Source organism: Leuciscus leuciscus (genome assembly GCF_965113295.1).
Source record: "Leuciscus leuciscus genome assembly, chromosome: 17".
NCBI lineage: Eukaryota > Metazoa > Chordata > Actinopteri > Cypriniformes > Leuciscidae > Leuciscus > Leuciscus leuciscus.
The window spans coordinates 24,112,597-24,134,821 of record NC_138741.1 but is presented as its reverse complement, the minus strand read 5'-3'; the positions used below and the strand labels follow the sequence as shown (position 1 = coordinate 24,134,821).

The 22,225-nt window shown below is 35.8% G+C and overlaps 3 protein-coding genes across 5 annotated transcripts in view; 1 reads left to right on the top strand and 2 right to left on the bottom strand.

Moving 5' to 3' along the window:
- The window catches only part of ppp1r13ba (protein phosphatase 1, regulatory subunit 13Ba), a 43,075-nt gene extending 33,965 nt beyond the window's left edge, over positions 1-9,110 (bottom strand). The window contains exon 1 of the mRNA XM_082142301.1: positions 8,947-9,110. Coding sequence (XP_081998427.1) covers positions 8,947-8,955 — 9 coding nt within the window. The 5' untranslated portion in view covers positions 8,956-9,110. The remainder of the gene's footprint in view (positions 1-8,946) is intronic.
- A 4,071-nt stretch (positions 9,111-13,181) lies between these two features.
- On the bottom strand, positions 13,182-16,968 carry ptp4a2a (protein tyrosine phosphatase 4A2a). Of its 3 annotated transcripts, none has more exons than XM_082142631.1 (8): positions 16,815-16,968; positions 15,613-15,689; positions 15,050-15,314; positions 14,709-14,945; positions 14,524-14,616; positions 14,275-14,405; positions 13,968-14,042; positions 13,182-13,879 (listed from the first exon to the last, which is right to left on the bottom strand). In XM_082142631.1, the coding sequence occupies exons 4-8, from the start codon at positions 14,802-14,804 to the stop codon at positions 13,768-13,770; spliced, it is 507 nt and encodes a 168-aa protein (XP_081998757.1). In that variant the 5' UTR covers positions 14,805-14,945; positions 15,050-15,314; positions 15,613-15,689; positions 16,815-16,968; the 3' UTR covers positions 13,182-13,767. The 3 variants fall into 3 exon arrangements, with proteins under 3 accessions (XP_081998757.1, XP_081998758.1, XP_081998756.1); XM_082142632.1 differs by having other exon boundaries at positions 14,709-14,873; XM_082142630.1 differs by having other exon boundaries at positions 14,709-15,314.
- Positions 16,969-17,744: 776 nt separating this feature from the next.
- On the top strand, positions 17,745-21,670 carry gjb9a (gap junction protein beta 9a). The gene is made up of 4 exons (XM_082142369.1): positions 17,745-17,967; positions 19,742-20,515; positions 21,233-21,296; positions 21,420-21,670. Exons 2-3 carry the CDS (start codon positions 19,762-19,764, stop codon positions 21,286-21,288), a joined length of 810 nt encoding a protein of 269 aa, XP_081998495.1. The 5' UTR covers positions 17,745-17,967; positions 19,742-19,761; the 3' UTR covers positions 21,289-21,296; positions 21,420-21,670.
- The last annotated feature ends 555 nt before the right edge of the window (positions 21,671-22,225 follow it).

Genomic DNA, 22,225 nt, shown 5'->3' with positions numbered 1-22,225 from the left:
ATCCACCTAAGAAGCGTGCGGAACAGACTGACAGCGTGAACTTGACGTATACATCAGCTTTAGAATTTGCTGATCATCCATTCAAAATATAGACAAACCTAAATGTTTTGTAGAAATCTAAGTGGTTACCAGGGCATTGTGAAGCAGTTTCTAGCATGTTCTGGATGGTTGCCAGAGCATTGCTAAGCAGTTGTTAGGGTGTTCAATAGAGTGAATTAGCGCCCGGCCCCTTTTTCAGCGGCGCTGGTTCCGGAAGTATTTTTTCCATTCATTTTTCCCATAGGGATTTAAAAAAAAAAAGATTTATAAGCCATGAACCAAGCCAATCAGCTACGAGGTGTATCACAACACTACAAACTTTGATTTGAAGGAAAAAAGTTTTAGAAAATCTGACAAAAAGACAAAGGTACAAAACAGTGTACTTAACGGTTTTAGTGAGGGAAAGAACTACAATCCCATGAAGCATTGCGAACAGCATAATCAAATTGAAAACGATTGAGAAACATAAAACTACTCATTTACAAATGTTGATTACATGTATAAAAACAATATATTTTAAGTTTAGTGCAAAATATGCATATATATACAAACATTTCAGTATTTTGAGAGCGTAGAGAGATCGACTCGATTACGTCATTCGCAGTGCATCATGGGAGTGGGCGGAGTTAAAGAACGATTTTGGTGTGTTTAGCTTTTTTCGACTCTCTGATTGGTGTAATTTTCTGTAGAGCATCATGGGTAATGTAGTTTTTTCATCAGAAATAGTTCCAAGGGTGTTCTGGCATTGCTAAGAAGGGTGTTCTGGATGGTTGCCAGAGTGTTACTAAGTGGTTGTGTTACTCCCATGTAACTAAGTGGTTGTGTTACTCCCTGTAGAATTTAACCATTGTCACAGTTGTAAACTGGTTTGGCTTCACAGCATCTTTGTTTCCAGGCAGACCATTAAAGAACACGACACATACGTCTCCAATTTAACCAATCAGATGACGACTTAGGAAATCCTGAAGTGTTTCCAGTTAAGTGTACCATAAGCATCAGACGTTCAGCCAGCATGGTGAACTGCAGAACACGAAATCCAGGGGGAGGAGATCCAGATCCAACTCCTCCCACCTTACATATACTTAAACCTACCCATCTCCACCCCCTGATCCCTAAACCTACCAATCTCCACCCCTTAGATCTGGATCCAACTCCGCCCCCTGGATCTCGTGTTCTGCAGTGAGGTGATACTGCAATCCGTGGGCGTGACGTCTGAGGCTGAGACTAGGGCTGAATCCGAAATCAACCCCTATACCCTCAAATAGGGCACTATTTGAGGGGAAAGCCATTTGTAATGGTGTCCAAAACCATAGTGGACGTTATTGAGTACGCTCATTCAATCCCACAATGCACCGCAAAAACGAGTGTACAACCGATGTACGCTCAACGGCTGTCCGAATTCGCTCACTCGTTTTCAATCACTCCTTCAAGTGAACAGTATTAGTGGACTAATGCAGGGAATAGTGAATGAGGGTTTAGAGGGCGATTTCGGATTCAGCCTATAGGTGTTTGCTAGCATGTTCTAGGTGATTACTAGGGCATTGCTATGTGGTTGCTGACAAGCCAATATTAAAAGAGCTCACCCCCAAATATCTATAATATTCCGTTCTCTAAATATGAATCAAATCCCTCCTTAAAGGGGATTTTTTATTATTGTCTGCTAGATGAATATTCTCCAAAAAAAACAAAAAAAATCTGCCAGTTTAGAAAGGTAAGCTGTGGAAAAAAACCTTAACCAAAAATGTGAGAGTAATAATTATAACCACTAATAACCAACAACCTCTTGCTCTGAAACACTGACTGAGCATTCTTGTTCATCTCTCTTCATGACGAATGTACTGTATCTAAGTCAGGGAAGAAAGTTTTCTGATTCCAAAGAAGGAGGTGAAGTCGCAGCACTCAATGCTTTGCCAATAATAAATCTCAGGACACAGGCAGGCCTTGTCACTGTGGGTCTCGAGTCGGGCGGTCCTGACAAATAGAGCTCTGACTGGGTATAGCTGCCCAGTTTCCACGGTAAAAACTGTTAATGCTTCCTTTAGTTTGTAACAACATGTCATTAAATAAGATGCTTCTGTATGGAAAATCCTAAAAAAAAAAAAGACAACGAAACACTTTTGTGAAACGCTAAATATATACTGTCAATCAGCTAAATACCCACATTTCTCAACATATAAGCGTTTTTTATTCATTTGATGCAGATGGGACATGCGCCCAAACTAAAGCATTGTGGGATTGTTGACTCTGTGAACGCTCACCTGATTTACTGTACAGTGCCATCAATAGGGTGTCCATAGCAACGACTGCATCCACGGAAACATGTCAGTTCCTCTCACTACACTGCAGCTGGAAGACTTGCATAGTTAAGTGCAGTTAACAGCAGTAAACAGCACACTCAATCTCTGAGCATTTAATGGCCCTGACAGCTCCTCGCTCTCATAGCCGACACCTGGACCCAGTGAGCTTGAAAACAGACGAGAGAGTATGTTCGGATTTCACATTTCAGTTTGAGATTTAAAGGCATGGAAAAGCACCAAAAGGAAACTGGAAAAATTTGGATAAAGCATCATAAATTCAAGAAAGAATTCATAAATAACTCCAAGTTTGCAGAGAGCGTTCATAGCACTCTCCAGCCTATTACTCATAATCGATAAACAGTTTTATTATATATTTATATAATTTTTTTCATGTTGGAAAACAACATTGGTTGGCGTTATGAGGTTATGAACTTGGAGGCTGGAAATGAGTGAAAATGGAAGAGGCAACGAACAAACTATTTTATTCATATATTATATAACTCTATATTTACTCTGGTTCATTCAAACGTATTTTTGAAAGACATTTACACTTTTATTCAGCAAATATGCATTAAAATGGTCAAAAGTAGCACAAAAAGCATTTATAATTAATTATGCTAAAGATTTGTATTACAAATAATTGCTGTTCTTTTGAACTTTCTATTCATCAGATAATCCTGAAAAACATGCATCATGGTTTAAAAACTGTTTTCAACATTGCTAATAATAAGAAATGTTTCTTGAGCAGCAAATCAGCATATTAGAATGATTCAGGATGTGACACTGAAGACTGGAGTAATACATTTTAAAATACTGTATACTAAAATAGAAAACATAATGTTACCGTTTTCACTGTATTTTTGCTGTAAATTTTACTGTAAATTTGACATAAATATTTCAATTACATTGACGAATGGTCTGGCAAGAATTATATTATGTAATAATGTTTGTTAATAATATCAATTATATTTAGTTTCAGTACTGGCTTCCCTATTTTTCAGCAGCGCTGGTTCCGGAAGTTTTTTTTTTATATCATTTTTTAAATTTTAAAATAGTCTTCGTTAAAGAGTTATTAGCCATTAACCAAGCCAATCAGCTACACTACAAACTTTGATTTGAAGCAAAAACTTTTTTGCTTTTTTCGAGACTCTTGATTGGTGTAACTTTCCAACCCGATCTCAATGGGAAAACGTACAAATTCTACGAGGTGGCTTATTCGTACGAATTCATACGACCTGACTCGTACGACTTTTTTTTTTGTGCAAAATCGTACATATTTTACGAATTTGCCAATTCGTATGAATTCATACGAATGACCTACCCCTGACCCCGCCCCTAAACCTACCCATCACGTGGGTTTAGACAAATCGTACAAATTCGTACGAGTGGATCGTACGAATTAGCCAACTTTTTATCATTCGTACGAATTCGTACGAATTGGTCGTGAGATAGCGTTGAACTTTCTGTACAGCATCATGGGTAATGGAGTTTTTCACCAGGAATTACACTGTTAAACACAATTATTTAAAAAAATAATCAGAATGCGGGCTGACGGCTTCAGCTGAAGCAATTACCATCGATTAACAACCTCATAGTAAAACTATCTTTAAAGGTTCAAAATCAATTTCCTTATGGAGAAAATTAATGGAGTTTTTACTTCCGGAACCCAACTGTTGTACTCTATATAACAGCTATGACGTATAAGACATGTTCAGATCATAAATGCACCACCATATACTAAATGAACAAAACTAGTCACAAAATATTCAAAGTAACCATAAATGCAAAGGTGAAGCGCAGGAGTCAATTCCCTCAGCAGGCTTAGAGATTCAGCAATACTGTGGCAATGCCATGAGGTCGCAATTTCAATAATGAGGCTCTGGGGAGATGTGAGCGACACTAGCGTGGACTCTAATAACTAAAGCACACTCTGGCTCAGCTGCCTATAACAGCGATGTGGGGCGTATTAAAGATCCTGAGCTGCCAACACTCTCTGTTCTGAGTGCAGATGAAGTTGTAATCTCACAGCCTGAATGTGCAAAGGACAGGCCAAAACACGATGAGATGTGTTCGCTAGCATTCACTTAGGGCAGGGGGGTTTCAATCTTTTAGATGCCATATGATCATCCTCATGCGACGGACCCCATCCTAAAATTCAAAAGGAGGCTATTTTAATGTTTAAGGACCCAATTTATACTTTTATATATTTATAAATACTATATACTATATTCTCAGTGCTGGGTAGTAACTGATTACATGTTATTACGTAATTAGATTCCCAAAAATGAAGTACTTGTAATAAGAAGATTATACTATGTTTTAAAATACTCGTAATCAGACTAAAGGTTTGTGGAATTGCACACACAGACCAGCCACTAGTCATATGCCTATCACTGAAACACTGAGACACACACACAGCATTTGAACCCTGCAGATTTACAGACATCATTTCATTTTTAACAAGTGTTTTCTCAGGATTGCATCTAATCAGCTCCTGATGAATGCATTAATTATTGAATAATCACCAGGTGAGTCATTTAACCATGTATTACTGTCTTTAAAAGGCTTTTCAAACACATTAAAATGTACAGATTCATGACATTTCATAATTATTTACATGCAGTGAAGGGATTTTTTTCGTCAGCTGAACCTCTTTGACCTAATGTATTTACTTGAAGTGCCCCCTGAGAATTTAAAATGGGTTAGGTCAATAATACAATTACGTAAATAATAATAATAATAATAGATAATAATACAATTAAGTTTGGTTATTGGTCACATGAAATTGTGCATGACATGCAGGTAAACAAAAATAAATAAAAAAGTATTTTATTTTGATTGTTTTCATTTTAAAATGATTTATTATACAATTTTTATGATTGAATTATTTCATAGCTTTTCACTAAAATCACAAACTCACAGTTTCACCACAAACCCCAGTCTGAGGAACCCTGCACATAATATCATTTTTAATGCACTTCATGCTGTTGATAAAAAAGAATGTAATTTTTGGTTACACTTTATAAAGTGTCATTGTTGCAGTGTAATCATATATTTAAGTACTGAGTAATATTAAGCAACTACAAGTACTTACTATAGGGTTAGGGCAGGATTAGGATTTGGTTGAGGGTTAGTTGCAAGTAATTATGCATAATTTATTGTTATTACTACACTGTAAAAAAAAAAATTACATCCCCAAGTCAAAAATTTCAAGTGACCGATAACATCTACATTTTTCAATTAGTCTGACGTATTATTTCTCATTGAGCCAATGTTAACAGACTATTGCAACAAGAATTTCACTTGGGCCAATTGAAAAATGTAGATGTTATCGGTCACTTGACATTTTCGATTTGGGAGGGTTAGACATTTTTTACAGTGTATGGTAAGTACATGTAACATATGTAACAATGAATTTTCTTTCTCTTTGTATTTTTATATATGTAACAAGATTAACATATTATTCAAATCAATGTGATAAACAAGTTAGGTCAAAAGTAATCTAAAAGTAATCAAAATTGTAGTCTATATTCCAGTCTATATTAATCTGTTAAAGTAGATTATATTACCTTAAATGTGTAAAGTAATGGATTATGTTACTATTTTTGTCATGTAATGCGGAGTTAGTAACCGACTACAATTTGAAAGTAATCTACCCAGCACTTACTGTATATACTACACCAATGTAAAATATTATTTAGAAAATACTGTTACATAACTTTTTTCTTCTCAATTTGGTTCTATACTGTTAGATGTATTGTTAATCACCTATTTTAATCAAATTTGTATTACTTATTAATTAATTTGAATCTCATTTTCATATATTTATTTTAATCTTATTTTTTATTTATTTTTTTATTTATTTTCACACTTTTCAGCTTATTTTCCCTAGCACTTTCTTGCGGACCCCAGTTTGAAAACCCCTGACCAATTTGTTCAAGCTATAACGGTAAATTGACAAGAAGAGACAGATTCATGTTCTCAACTTCAGAATGTTCAAATGAAATTCCGTCATGGTTCATATTCAGTTCTACAGGAAAAGAACAAGCTGTGAAGTAAACAGATCTCATCTCCATATTTACTGCCTCAGTATGCAAAAGTAAACTAACACTTGTCAGAATATAGCTGTCATAGACTTTGCACTATTGGCGTTTGTTCATGAATATTCAAAAATGCTGTGAGCAATTTTACATAGCAAAACAAAATATCTCCCGCTTATTGTAAGTGGCAAACTTCTGAAAACTTAACATGAGGACAGATATTTCTGCTTCCTCATATTTTATATTTTATTTATCTTGTCCCAAAGGAAGAAATTACTTCTGCATTTCCCAATCCACCAGTTCTAGAGTTATACATATTCATATGCACAGCAAGTCAACATAAACCACCGCTCTGAAAATAAAATACTGATCTGGGTGTGTTTGGAAGATCAATTCTTAAGCTCTAGCAATATATAAGGACATCTAAGCTCTAGTACTTTTCTAGTTACATGTCAATCTGAAGACCTGATGCTAATCGCACATGTCTGTGTTGGAGTTTAACATTAACAGAATTTTTCCAACTGGTCTAATGAAAGCAAACAGGGCAAAACATGCAGTCAAAAGTGAAGGAATCGACTGACTGTGCGATTCACTGCAAGGGACGTGTGCAGTCCATTAACTCTAAATGTGAGTGCTCGTGCAAAGGTGAAAAGGGTTAACTTCAGCACAGAGGATGCTCTTTTCTTTCACCTTTGATCTTTGACCCCATCTTACTCTCCCTGTAATCTGTGCTCTAATGTCTCCTATTGAGGGACGCTATCTGCTGCCTCATGGAGATGGAAGATAAAATTACTATATTCTCTAACAATATTCGGTGTAATGGCTGGAAAAAGTGCTCTGGGATTTAGAGTGTTATAGAGATTTAAAAGCACACAACCCTGAGTGTGTCACAATTTAGGAATTCTGACAACTTTTCCACAGCTCACCGCACAGCGCCTTAAAATACTCCCCGCAGGCTAAGGTTTCATTCAACACAGCCACAACTGCATCACTCTCACTCAGAAACTATGACAGTACAAGAAATGTAGAAATGAAGAATGTATGTAAAAGACACAATGTTTTCTAATTGGTGGGACAATCCTTATAAATGCAAGGAACATAAAGGAAAATAATCCAATATTGGAAAAACATGTAGATACATTTCAAGCTCTGACTGAATTTAAATCAACATTTTGGCCACCCCTGAAATGGATCATACAATTAATATTATCTGAGAAGTTGAATTAAATACGCTACAAAACCGTGCTCATTCGGAGACTTGCGTTTAATATAGACGAAGAACATAATGTGATTACAATGCATATAAAAGTTCAGTTGAGTGATAACATTTGCCCTCTTTAATGCTGTTAAATTGAATACGAAGCAAATTGCTTGCTGAAAATATACTCAACAACAACACTGAGTTTATGTGTCAACTGCACGTGAAAATTGCTGTCATTACTATAATGGTATACAGACACACACAAACACACATTGTTCTTTCATGCTTTATGGGGTCTTTCCATAGACATAATGATTCTGATTCTGTATAAAAACAGATATTCTATCCTCACAAACACAAACCCTACCCCTAAACCTAGCCATCACAGGAATCTTTCTGCAGTTTTACATTTTCAAAAAACATCATTTGGTATGATTTATAAGCAGTTTTCCTCATGGGGACCAAAAATGTTCCCCACAAGGACAAGGATTTTGGATATTGCTATCTTTGTGGACTCATTTTGTCCCCATAATGTAGGGTTTCCCAGGCCACAAACACACACACACACACACACACACACACACACACAATATCAAACCAAGTGTGCAAAGTATCAAATAAAGCAAAGTGATGCTAGATTATAAAGCTTTAAGTTGGAATGAAATACATAACTCTGTATTTTCTGTCCCATTAAAAGAGGTATTTGTTCAGAATTTGGATTTTAAGTAGCCTATTTGAATATTCAAATAGGCTACATCAAATCCAAACTGAACTTGAACAAATATCTATTTTAATAGGACAAAAATACAGAGTGGATAAGGTGTCCAGTGTGTCCAAACGAGTGGATAAAGTGTCCAAATACGTTTTGGAGCCATTTATGTATAAAGAGATTCTGGATATTGTGCATTTCATTTACTCTAGGAGTATTTAGAGTAAGCAAATAACTGATTTAAATCAAAATCTGAGAAGCCTAATACCTTTACTGTTATCTTAAAATGTATAGGGTGAATTCAGAGTGATTGGGACACTTTTTGCCATTGAGATGACTTGGAAAAAGTGTCCCTGAATTCACCCCTAACAGTGATTGTTATAACAGATAGGCCGATAGTCATAAAACGCCACCTACAATTTAATATTAAAATCCACACTACACCCACTTGACAAAATACAGCATGACTGCTTCCCTAACTATGATTGACAAGACATAAGAGCCGCATTCCTTCATGATAGTCTAACGGAATCCCGCAGTCCAACGCAATGTATCCACAAGTTATGAATGAATGTTGACAGAGCTGCTGTCAGTCATGATCTTGAATGACAGTTCTGAGTTTGAGCGCTAGTAAAGTACCATCAGCTGTCACAAACTTACCGGCATCATGATTGCAGAATGGCGAAATCAAACAGGGAGATGCTGGATTTAAAAACAATAAACAAGCGCCTGTTTTAACTCCCACAGAAGTGAAGACAAATAGTTCAGTGATTAATTCTGTTATTCAAGCCCTTTGCCTGTCATGAGTTTGGTCCAGTGAATGTGGTGAAAGGATGCGCCATCTGAACTGGGTCATTTAGGCCTACGTCACAGCGGCATCCCAATCCAGTGGCTTCGATGGTTTGCGCAGGTTTTTATGGCAAGCCGGTTTAACATTCATTTACACAATTTTTTTAATTTTTTTTTTTATCCATTTTTATGCTATTAGTAGATTACTTGTTTTTTTATAAAAAAATTTATTTATGTAGCTTACTATTTACCAACTATTCATTAGATTAATATATGGCTATATGATAATAATGGAATGTGCAGTGTCTGAAAATTTGTCAATGAAAACTTTGTAGGCTACTATGAAAACAATAGATTAGTAGGCTAAATATAAATAGAGGTAGACCTACCAGCAACATCTGGGATACATAGTTAGAAGTCAACAGTTAGCCCGTGTGTCCAAAGCGTTTTTAGCCAGCTGAAAACGCTAGGCGCTCAGCTGAAAACTTCTAGCTGTGAGCACTTGAAAGCGTTTTGGCAGCACAGCTTTTTTTCCGGATGATACAGAATATCCGTGGAAGTGTTAGCATCTAATTTCACAGATAGTTTGTTTCTGTATTGTTTCTATATAAAAATGGCTATATAATGTCAAGTATTTGCTCTGGCTCTTGTTTTAAATATTATTCTGCTTGTTGTCATCTGTTGACATTGATATAATGTAACAGTTGGTCAGTGTAGTATTTTTCCCTAACCCTCCTCCACTGTGATTGGACGGCTGGGTAAAAAGTGACAGTGATGAGGTCAGTAGGCTCTATGCATGATTACTTCCGCGTTTTGTCTTCAGCCTGGCTGCCCAGTTACATCCAGTGCTGCACCAGAAGCCGTTTATGCATTCGGTGGAGATAATGGTAAATTACACTCGCTGTTTACAAGAACTTCCAGCGGTTGAGGTGAATGATGTTAACAATATTCTGAGGCAGTTAGCTGTCACACCTAAGAGTAAGAAAGAGAAGGGATTTAAATTATATATTTCGAGCTACATCGACAACTTTGAGGGTGAGTATTCTCTCAATATCATGCAAAATCCGACTAGCGAATCGGTTTCTAAAATCATTGTCTCCGTTTCTGAGAAAATGAATTTTATGAAAGTTTTGCTGCTAGTACACTTCGCTATAGAACGCGCTATGCGGAAGTAAAGACGCTGGCTGAAATTCTACCGGAAATACGTCAGCAGCGTTCGTGCATAGAGCGTCTTCAACTCTTCGCGACTGGTAAAAATAGACGCTCAATGCTTTGTTAAGCTCCTCCCGTTTTAAAAACGTGGCGCTCCCATTGAAAACAATTGGAAAAATACCTTAGTCTCGGGGAAAAAAAAAACGCTTTGGTGGACACACAACCTAAATATGTGAACCACAGATCAAACTAGATTCAACTGAGAAAATTATTTAGCACTAATAATTAAATAGGCCTACATTGGGACATGCAGCAAAGAAATACGTTATAGCATGTGAGAAATAAGTTTTTCTAGTCATTACCATTACTGTGATACTAGAAATTAAATAATTATTAGTAACAAGAAAATATAAGTTTTTTTAAAGAATAATGTTAATACGGCTTGCCATAGGCAGGGCCGGTTCTAGACATTAGGAGGCCCTAGGCAAAATTCATGTTGGAGGCCCCCCACCCCCAATAAAAAAACACTTGAAACAAATATGATTCCTAACCTTTTTATTTATACAACATTTAATTTTAAAAGCAGTATATTTTTACTTACACAGTACATAAGTTTGGACACATTACTATTTTTAATGTTTTTGAAAGAAGTCTCTTATGCTCATTAAGCCTGGATTTATTTGATCAAAAATACAGAAAAATAATATAGTGAAATATTATTAAAATTTAAAATAATGGTTTTCTATTTTACTATACTTTATATTTCTGTGATGCAAAGCTGAATTTAGTGTCACATGATCCTTCAGAAAACTTTATAATATTCAGATTTATTATCAAATGTTAGAAATGGTGCTTAAAGGAGAAGTTCACTTTTAAAATTCTGTCATCATATACTCACCCTCATGTTGTTTCAAACCTGTATAAATTTCTTTCTTCTGCTGAACACAAAGGAAGATATTTAGAAGAATGTCAGTAACCAGACAGTTTTTGGGTCCCATTGACTTCCATAGTAGGAAAAAAATATACTATGGAAGTCAATGGGACCCAAAAACTGTCTGGTTACTGACATTCTTCTAAATATCTTCCTTTGTGTTCAGCAGAAGAAAGAAATTTATACAGGTTTGAAACAACATGAGGGTGAGTAAATGATGACAGAATTTTCATTTTAAAAGTGAACTTCTCCTTTAATATTTATTTTATAACCTGTGATACTTTTTTTCAGGATTTTTGGTTATTAAAAAGTTGTTTTAAAAAAGTCTTCACTATCTCTTTTTATATATTTAACACATCCTTGCTGAATATTCCTGTTTTTTTTCTGTATTTTTGATCAAATAAATGCAGGCTTGTAGAGCATAATAATAAACTTCTTTCAAAAACATTACAAATAGTAATGGGTCCAGACTTTTACCGGTACTGTATGTAATCAAACTTTATCTAAGGTAATCTCTTTTTTGTTTAATGAAGATGTTATTGTTGTTGTTGTTATTTTGCTGTTTTATTCAATTTATTCACAGTTCCAGAATCCCACTTCAGTAGATGAGCATAAGTGCTTTTATATTGCATTGCTACCTTAAATATGCTATACACAAATCAAGTGGAAGAGAAAGACACGATCGCTACTGAGCAGAAAAAAATATATAAACTGATATTATTGGCGTAATGTCAGGGTATAATCTAATCATCAGCAGAATTTAGAAGATAGACCCATAGATATGAGATCCTTTATTTGAAACATTTAAAAATGTTGTAGTGTGTTGGCTTGACGTAATACAGACGTCTTGTCTTTTAATTTTGTAGCTTTTTTACTAGTCAGCTCCCGACGCGATGTTATTCATTGTACGCGCAAATTCAAAGCGTCGCGTCTGGGCACGTTAATGACGCTCGCGCTCTTTTAAACTCGTAATAAAGCGGTGAATGATTTTTCCAGAAATGACGCTGATCTACAGTACAAGTTTATATTTAGAATACATTGCAATCACTCCAAAATAGATGACGACAACTCACACACCTGCATTATGAGCTGTGCTTCTTTGTGTGCTTATTAGGCTTTTGCCTCGCAGCACCTGATGGATGCGTTCGTTACATATACTTTCAGAAGCCGGCACCCGCTTTGTAACGGACACATTCATTGGTTTAACTGCAGTAATGTAACAGTCTATGGTTAAGATAAACATCGTAACTATTTTTAGTTAATTAATAAATATTGAAATAAATTGTAGATAGGACATTGGACATTTTTTTTTTTTTTTTTTTTTTGTCCCTCTGTCTGGGCCCCATCCCGCCAATCGGGCCCTAGGCACGTGCCTAGTTTGCCTTTGCGTTAATCCGGCTCTGGCCATAGGTCTTAAGCGGTCCGGACAACGAAATTACGAATTCTACTAATGTGAAGGTTTAGCTCATGAATATTAAATATGCCATGCCATACTGACGATGACGAGTAAAACTTCCCAAACCGTCCAGCCACGCAAAATAATTAATATTCATGAGCCATTCGCTCACCACAGTAAGATTCCGGTCGAGACAACATGCATTTGACTGTCTGTCCAGTAAATCTGCATTGCACCGACTCGTGGTCAAGATAAGAAAACACAACCGAGAGTGAAGTCCACATGCTCGAAATTACACGAATATTCTCTGCGTATCGATAAAAAAATGAATTCTTTAAAAATAATTATATTTAAAAAAAGGATTCCATTCATCACTTTTCTTTTAAAGATGAAAGAGTAATGCAGTTCAGTCGATTACGTGTAATAATACAAGATACATCCTTTATATATATATAAAAAAAGCATGATAATCATTTTTAAACGTACATTCTACATCAATATTGAAATAATTCAATTAAATACCATAAAAACGATATTTAGTTTTACAATCTGTCCATGTAAATATTTATTTTCCACCTTCATTATAGCCAAATAAATGTAAGAGAAGAAGAAAAAAACACAAGACAATAAAATTATTTGTTTTTTATTGTTATTATTTGAATGACTCATTTCAATCAGTTTAGAGTTTATCTCATTCTTTTGTTGATTGAATTATCTAGGATCTGCATCATGTCCATTTTACTGACCACCACAATCTAGTGTCCAACAGTGCTGTGAATATATCTTGGAATGTTTAATATCTATAACATTAGATACAGTAGTTGTGCCCATGTAACTTTGGAGAAGCTGACAGATATTCACCACCAAAGTGATTTGTTCATGTACTGCAGGATATTGTTACACAATCCAGACAACAGGGGACACCTAGTTTTAGAGAGGGCATAAAACACTAACAACTGCAGTAAATGATTATACCAATGTGTTTGCCACAATGAAAAACATCACTAGTGATATCCCACTTTGCCTGTGAGTTTACATGATTGGCTAGACTGTTCGGTCAAAAGAAAACCAACACTAATGCTGTGTAACCTGTTTGTGTGCTTGGCACTGTAATACAGCAAAATCCTGGTCTGAGATAATAATCAAACAAAAACTGATCATAACAACACTAACAATAAAAATGTTTCCAAAGATCCTTTGGACAAATGTTGCTCTACTGAACGCAGCAGTTTTGACCATTGGCATCCTTGAAGCGCAGCCGCATCTTGGGTTTGTATTTTTCAAGGTACATAAGTTGTTTGGCATTAAAAGCCCCACGCCTTTTCCTAAAAGAAAAATGATCATCCACATCACAAAAAGACCAACAAAATCATATCCTACAGAAAAAGAAAAGAAACTTTGTTTGTGACTCACTGACGAATAAACTCGACAGCATCTTCGTACATCATCCCGCATTCGATTAAGGCTATGGCCACCAAGACAGGAGCTCTGAACACAAAAAAATGCTGTGTCATTTAAAACTATTTGATATAAGTCACAAGTCAGGTCACTAACTGATCTGGATAAATGTTGAAGTTCACATCACAGCACAAAATGTTCCAAAAGAACGTGTTACTGCACATTCGGTCCAAGATAACTAAAAAAATGACAGTTGTAATAGATCAGTGAGCAACATTTCATATCTGTGAATGTGATTTACATTTGTCCTGATAATACGTACCGTCCCAATCCCGCAACACAATGTACTGCAATGCAACAGCCTGGTTCGTCCTTGAATTTACATTTGAGAAGGTTCAACCAGTCATCAACAATTTGGTCAGGGGGTGAACAACCATCATCAAAAGGCCAATCCTAAAGAAAAATGCATTTCAATTTAAGTGCAATCATAGGAGTGGAGAGAAGTAAATAAAACATATGCAATAATCACTAAATTCTGTTAGAAACTTTAGGGGTTAATAGCAAGTCTCACCAAAACTTCAATGCCTTCTTTTTCCACTGGTGCCTTGTCATAAGTTGCATCACAAACCCGGACGAGCGTCTGCACTCCAAAGCTCTTCAATTCCTAACAGACAGAGACAAATAAAAGAAATATTCAGCTTTGACACTCATGTTAATATTGCTATTCCTGTTAACCTCAACCATCTAGAGACTTACCTCTGTAAACTTGGTCAGTTGTGAATTGGTGGGATTGTGGGTGATGAGAAATCTCATGCATTCGTAAGTGATCTCAACAGGAGCAGGGCGATTCATTTTGACACTCGAATGAAGTTTTAATAGTACTTGACGGAGGGGAGGGAAAGAACCCAACAACTTCCGAATCTTCAACAGGGGTAGAAGTATTGATTTCAAAATATCTAAGTACTTTGACTTTTAGGCAAATCTCTGAATGTTCTAAAAAAGGGGAACAGGAGAAGGAAACCACTTTCACGCTCCCACGGTTTTAAAATAAATACTAAAGAAGGGGACGATCCTTCTGATTTGCAATTTATAATTACCCCATTCAGGAGAGGAGATGATCAGTTGGCACTAGAGAGAGGGAAAAACGATTCGCTCTCTAGTACCTGGATTGGCTCGAACCAATTCATACACTTCAACTTTGGACAAAAAAAAGGATGCTCCCCGAAAGTGCAGAATGTAAGACGGGCAGTCAGGTAGTATAATCTTCATATGGCAGGCCCTCTGTTCACTTGTCCACAATGACCAGGTGCTGTGCCTGGCAGAAGTCTCCACTCACACTGACAAACGCCATAAATGTGCAGCCTGGAATAAGAAAATGACAGTGACCGATAAATAACCAGGGCAGTGAATCCTAAACCATCACAACCAGCAAGTGCAGTCAATCAAAACATGTCACCATTAACACCAAATGGTGACTGGATGTAGCCTACAGCTGAAGAGAGACCTCATTCCACTGCAGTTGATATTGACTAAAGCCATTCGATGGATTATAAACTCTCATAATAAAAGCATACAGGCCTTGCACCACATCCTAACACGGTGGTATTTATGGAAAATGTTTAGCAATCGGTGTAATTATTATCTCCTATCAGGCACTTACTTTCAATAAGTGAACAGAAAACAAGTTGAGAACTCAGCATTCTATCTCCACCATTCGTGACTGTCTCTACTTTGCACCTAGAAAAGATAATCAACATAAAACAAGCACTAAACAAGACTTTTCTTCATTCCAGGATGAGCTCCAACAAGTCAGGAATGGAAAAAGGAAAACAGCTAATGCTTGTCTATTTGTGTTAGTACGGATTTATGTTATAAAAGCTTATCTTTTATAACATTTAACAGAGACAAAACATTTGAGATTACATTCAAATATTAATACACCATCATATGAATCTTAAAACGGTACATATAAAGGAGCAAAAATGCTGAAGCTAATCTACACATTCATATCTCACTCACCGCATCCACTGGCCAAGTCTATTTTTGACCATTATCTCATTCTTAAAGGGATAGTTTACACAAAAATGGAAAAAATTGTCACTGACCATTACCAACCTTCTTCCAAACCCATATAATTTTCTTTCTGCTGTGGAAAACAAAGGGCGATGTTATGCAGAATAACAGACTCAGTCATATTGACTTCCTTTGCATGTTTTCCCCTAAGTGAATGGTGACTGAGGATGTCGTTCTGTCTAACACCCTCCTTTGTGTTGTGTTCCACGGAAGAAATGAAATCATACTTTGGATTGGAACGACATGAGGGACAGTAAATTACAAACACAAACAAAATGCAATTATGGTTGAACTATCCCTTTAAGACAAAGAGATATGTGTGCATGGAACACAATGGGTTTCCACATTTGCTGACCACACATGTTGTTGAAGACAAATTAAACAACCATTTAATTCAAAATAAGATCATTATTTTGTTAATCTCTACAAGAACAACCCTTAACACCCACTGCATCACTGTTTGAATATGATAGGCTATGGTTTCATAAAAGCAGAAGTCGTTGACACCAATGAACAGCCTAGTTTACTAAATAATTAATACATATGTAACGTTATACAATAAGAAACATAATATAAATACATTACAACGGTAAGCATTCTTAAAAAAATAACAAAATGTTTTTTTTTACGAGATTAGTTCGGTCTTGTTCTGCTAGCATATGTGTTTTAGCTGCTAAATGCGTAACGTTATATGTTAAATACATATCCGCACAAGTTAATAATTAATCATTCATCTAGATGTTTATAAATAATAGGAAAATATAAATACGATATCATATAGATACTTACAGAGAGATGACGGTATATATGAATACCGTGACAAAAAGAAAGCGGATTGAGAGACACTGCTAGCTCTCCTCTACCGTAGAGCTCCCGTAACCAGGCGACAATTCCGGTCAGCACAGATGACCGCTGATTGGCTGGCCGCAGTCACGTGGGCAATAAACCCACACCTTTACGCTCGAATGTTACATTTTTATCCGCAAACGGGTCTAGACCAATCACGTTGATTTTTCTCATGACGACATGCCCTGTATATTTTAATTGTTGTTAGTTATCGTTGTTTGTTATTATTTTTATTATTATCAGTATTATCAGTATTAAAAAATATTTTATTTTATTATCAGACATAAAAGCGTTAGGTAAAATGATATACTTTCCATTTTAATTATATTTAACATATAACCTTTCAATAAAATATAACAATTAAATAAACATAAATTAATATAGAATAATTTTTTTTATTAAATAAATTAGGTTAATACTGCACAGGTCTTCATAATGTAAAAAATAAATAAATAACCATATGATCTATCTAATGGTCACATAGGCTATATCATTCAATTAAACATCTAGTTGAAACATTGGAGATGCAATATTTACGTTGAGAAAAATCTGCCCATACAGTTTGGAAGTTGCACAGATTTTTAAAGATGAGGTTATGTCACCATCTCCTGGTGTGAAAGAGTTATAGCATGAATTCATTTTATTTTTTCTATTCACAGCCCAACCGATAACATTATATCCCTGCAGTCTGATTTGTGGTATAAATATATTAATTATTAATATGATCTTTGTGAAAAATGTAATGTATGTTTTCCTGTATTTTATAATCTTTGCTGGGTGTGGCAGTGATGACACATGACAAGGCTGCGAGGCTTGTTGCAAATACGGACACTATTATTATATAGGCTTACTCACATTACAGTCCCGTCTGTAAGATAATATCTATTGCATAATAGCATGATGCGCCACCCACAGTCCAGCAACTCCACACCCTCCAGGTGAAGCTGCTTCATCACCACAGGTGTACTTACTTGCAAGCATGGCTGCAAGTCCCGAGATCAGGTTGGACAGGAATGATAACAGATTTTATTTGGACCGTTTCCTCATTTATTTGCGGTTCCTGTTTCAATACATATCCGTTTTGCTGTAAAACACGGTAAGTTCTTCTTTTATGCATTATTACTGAGTAATAACCAACAAAGATTGGTCTTATCAACATTGTAAGAAGCTGTATGAAATACATAAGCTTATTTGTGACCCTGGACCACAAATCCAGTCACAAGTCGCTCAGGTATATTTGTGGCAATCGCCAACAATACATTGTATGGGTCAAAATTATAGATTTTTCTTTTATGCCAAAAATCATTAGGATATTAAGTAGAGATCATGTTCCATGAAGATATTTAGTACATTTCCTACTGTAAATATGTGAAAAATATTTTTTTGTGAGTGGATGCAGAAAAATCGCGAACATAAAGGGACAACTTTAAAGGCGATTTTCTCAATGTTTAGATTTTTTTGCACCCTCAGATTCCAGATTTTCAAATAGTTGTATCTCAGGCCAAATAGTGTCCTATCCTAACAAACCATACATCAATGGAAAGCTTATTTATAAAAAAAAATAAAAAAAAATAAAATTAATTGACCATTGAAGGATGAAGAAAATGAAGGATTATGTGACACTGAAGACTGAAGAAATGATGCTGAAAATTCAGCTTTGCCATCACAGGAATAAATTACATTTTAAAATATATTACAATAGAAAATAGTTTAATTATTAACTTGCATTAAATAGTAATAATGTTTCACAATATTACTGTTTTTACAGTATTTTTAATCAAATAAATGCAGCCTTGGTGAGCATAAAAGTCTTCTTATATTATATATAAATATATTATTTGAGTTACTGTTGCTTGTCTCGTTTAGTCTGGCCAATCTCCTCTGATCTTTGGCATCAGCAAGGCATTTTCGCCCACAGAACTGCCGATCACTGGATATTTTCTTTTTTTCTGACCATTCTCTGTAAACCCTATATGGTTGTGTCTGAAAATGTTCTGAAATATTCTTCTTGTCTTGACCATGTCTACTTGCCTAAATGCATTGAGTTGCTGTCATGTGATTGGCTGAATATATATTTGTGCTAACAAGCAGTTGAACAGGTGTACCTAAAGTGGCTGGTAAGTATATATATATATATATATATATATATATATATATATATATACTGTATACACATACATACACACACACACACACACACACACACACACATATATATGTGTGTATATATATATATATATATATATATATATATACATACACGCGTACTTACATACAATTTATTACAAAACTGCTAAAAACACTTGGGAGCAGCTATGAGACATCAAACCCAGGTGTGATCCAGCAGCATGACAAATCCACATTTCTGCCAGCAAAATCATAACAGCAATAATGTATAATGAGCAAGTGAAAACATGTTTGGTAAAACGTGTCAACTCTGGCTTGTTATATTGAAATGTGTCATCCTTGTGACAAAAAAAAAAAAAAAAAAAACTTTATTATATATAAAAAAAAACAGTTACCTGTCATAACTTCCATTTAAAGTGCTTGGAACAGAATCAGTTTTTGCAAACTTTCTGATTAGATTTTTAGAAACAATCTGGAGAATGTGTTATGTGTGACTAAATGCCTCTGGAGTTTAAATATTAATCGAAGACCAAATCTACACTGGCTAATTAAAAAGATAATCAGCAACAAAAAAACGACCAAAAAAAAAAAAAAACCCATTAAGTTTTTGGTTAAATTTAGACCATACTTTCATGACACCAGTTGTCAAGAGATTCATTGACCCAAACTAAAATGCCCTATATTATGCAAAAGTGTCTCTTTTGAGTGTTATGATTAATCATGTATAACTGTGTTTATTGCAGGACAGTGTTTGTGATCAGGGATGAACTGGAAAGAACTGGAGTCCCTTCTTAACAGGGTCAATAAATATTCGACAGTTTTTGGTCGAGTGTGGCTGTCCGTGGTGTTTGTGTTCCGTGTACTGGTGTTTGTGGTGGCGGCTCAGAGTGTTTGGGGTGACGAGAACTTCGAGTGCAACACCGAGCAGCCCGGCTGCACCAACGTCTGCTACGACAGCACGTTCCCCATCTCTCACATCCGTCTGTGGGCCTTACAGCTCATCTTTGTCACATGCCCGTCGCTCTTGGTCGTAGCCCACGTCATGTACAGAGAGGAAAAAGACCAGAAGTACATTGCCGTTCACAAGGGCAACCACTTATACGCCAACCCTGGAAAAAAACGCGGGGGTCTTTGGTGGACCTACCTGATTAGCTTGATCTTTAAAGCGGTGATTGATACTGCTTTTCTCTATATTCTTCATCACATCTATAAAGGATTTGACCTCCCCCGCATCACCAAGTGCTCACTGGACCCTTGTCCCAATACGGTGGATTGTTTCATCTCACGCCCTACAGAGAAGAAAATCTTCACCCTCTTCATGGTGGCCTCCTCTGTTCTCTGCATCTTTATGTGTATCTGCGAAATGGTTTATCTCATTGGAAAGCGTATAATAAAATACTGTATAATGTCACAGTTACCACCGAAACTATCTAGAAGACCGGATCCCACTCTCTCCAGCAGGCAAAAGTTGGGTTCACAAAAATTAAAGGAAACTAAAATAGACTTAAATGACATCGGTATGTTGAAAGACCTTTACAACCTCATTGAGATAGATAGATTTTTTTTATATCATGTCTCTGGAAGTCAGGATTTTCACCATATATTTGATGTGTTTATAAAAATGTATTTTTGTTCGAATTTAAATGCACTTTAGAATGAACTTTAAAAGCACAATGCATCTAAAAAATAGGGAAAAAAGCTGGGCGAGGTTAGCTTGACTAAATATTTCACTATCTATGTCAGCTTGCTCTATGCAAATATTGTTTCGACCTGAAAATTTACATCCCTCCAAAAGTACCATGCATTTTAAAGTTTTGTGTGCTTGTTCAGTGTACAATATCAATCAAATCGAATTTAGGTGCAAATGTTACCTTGGTTTCATGGGTTTTCTGAAATTGGCAGTGGACGTGAAAGGTTATTGTTATATTAACAGGATAGTTCGCCCAAAAATAAGATATCTGTCATCATTTACTCACCCTTATGTTTCGAAATTATGACTTTTTTATTATTTATTAAATTCCGTTGAGTCGATCATTATCACATATTTAGAAAATAGGTTGAATTTTTTATTTCATGCCGACTTTAAATCTAGTTAGTTATTATATAGTGTTATGTAGGAGCTTACTAGGATGACTTTGCTTTCGAAATATACACAGGTGTTTGTTCTCTAGCTACTGTTTATAATAAATGAGTGTTTGCTTGCATTAGCTGATTTATTTGTGTGATTTTCATAGGCAACCTCGACAGGCGGTTGGAGAAACTAGTGGAGTCATTCATGGGAATGGAATAGCCGGCAAGGTTGGTCACTATTATAGTATGTATACTATTATGAAGGTCACTATTATTGTGGTTTTTTGGCTTCTTTTTTTTTTTTTTATCAACAGCAGCTCTAATATGAACTACTCCTTTTGTGTTCCACAGAATCAAGAACGTCATACTTTGAGTAAAGGAAGGCAGAATTACAGTTTTTGGTTTACTATTCCTTTAAAATGACGTACATTAAGGCCAAATATGTCACATCAAATTTCTTAACAGCATTTCAAACTCTCCGTATAATTCATCTGACTCTCTCTGGATCTTTTCTGTCCAAATTTCAGTCAGCCTACACTGCTTTTTGTACCTAGAATGCATTTAAAAATAAAATCTTTTAGCACACAGTGCACTTTCATTTACATGTTACATAAGAAGCAACTCTTGATCTTTTGCCTTCAGCAACCAATGATTACATGCCTCCTACCTTTTCTATCTCACTCAGACTCACACACCACACACAAATGTATAACACTGCACACCAAGGGCAAAACACACACACAAAAAAAAACAGATTAAGTTGGTATTTATTTGAATATGTTTCAATGATAACGTGAGGGGAAAAAAACGTGATTCTTGCATCCTAAGCATTTTATCCGACTTGAAAAATTTCTAAGAATTGCATGTTGCTAACCTGCAGATAATCTTTCAATTTTCGATACATTGACCAGAGAGAATACAGCAAATGTCCTAATGTATGATTCACTCACTCTGTGCTGCTCCTCCTACACATGTGCCCTGGCTTCGACTCAAATGCACACAGCAAACAATCCATCCCACACACACACACACACACACACACACACACACACGCCCGCACACACGCACACACGAGCACACACACACTTTTAGAAATACCACCACGTACTTACGTGTTCAGCTATACTGTATGGATGTATGTATGTATGAATATATAT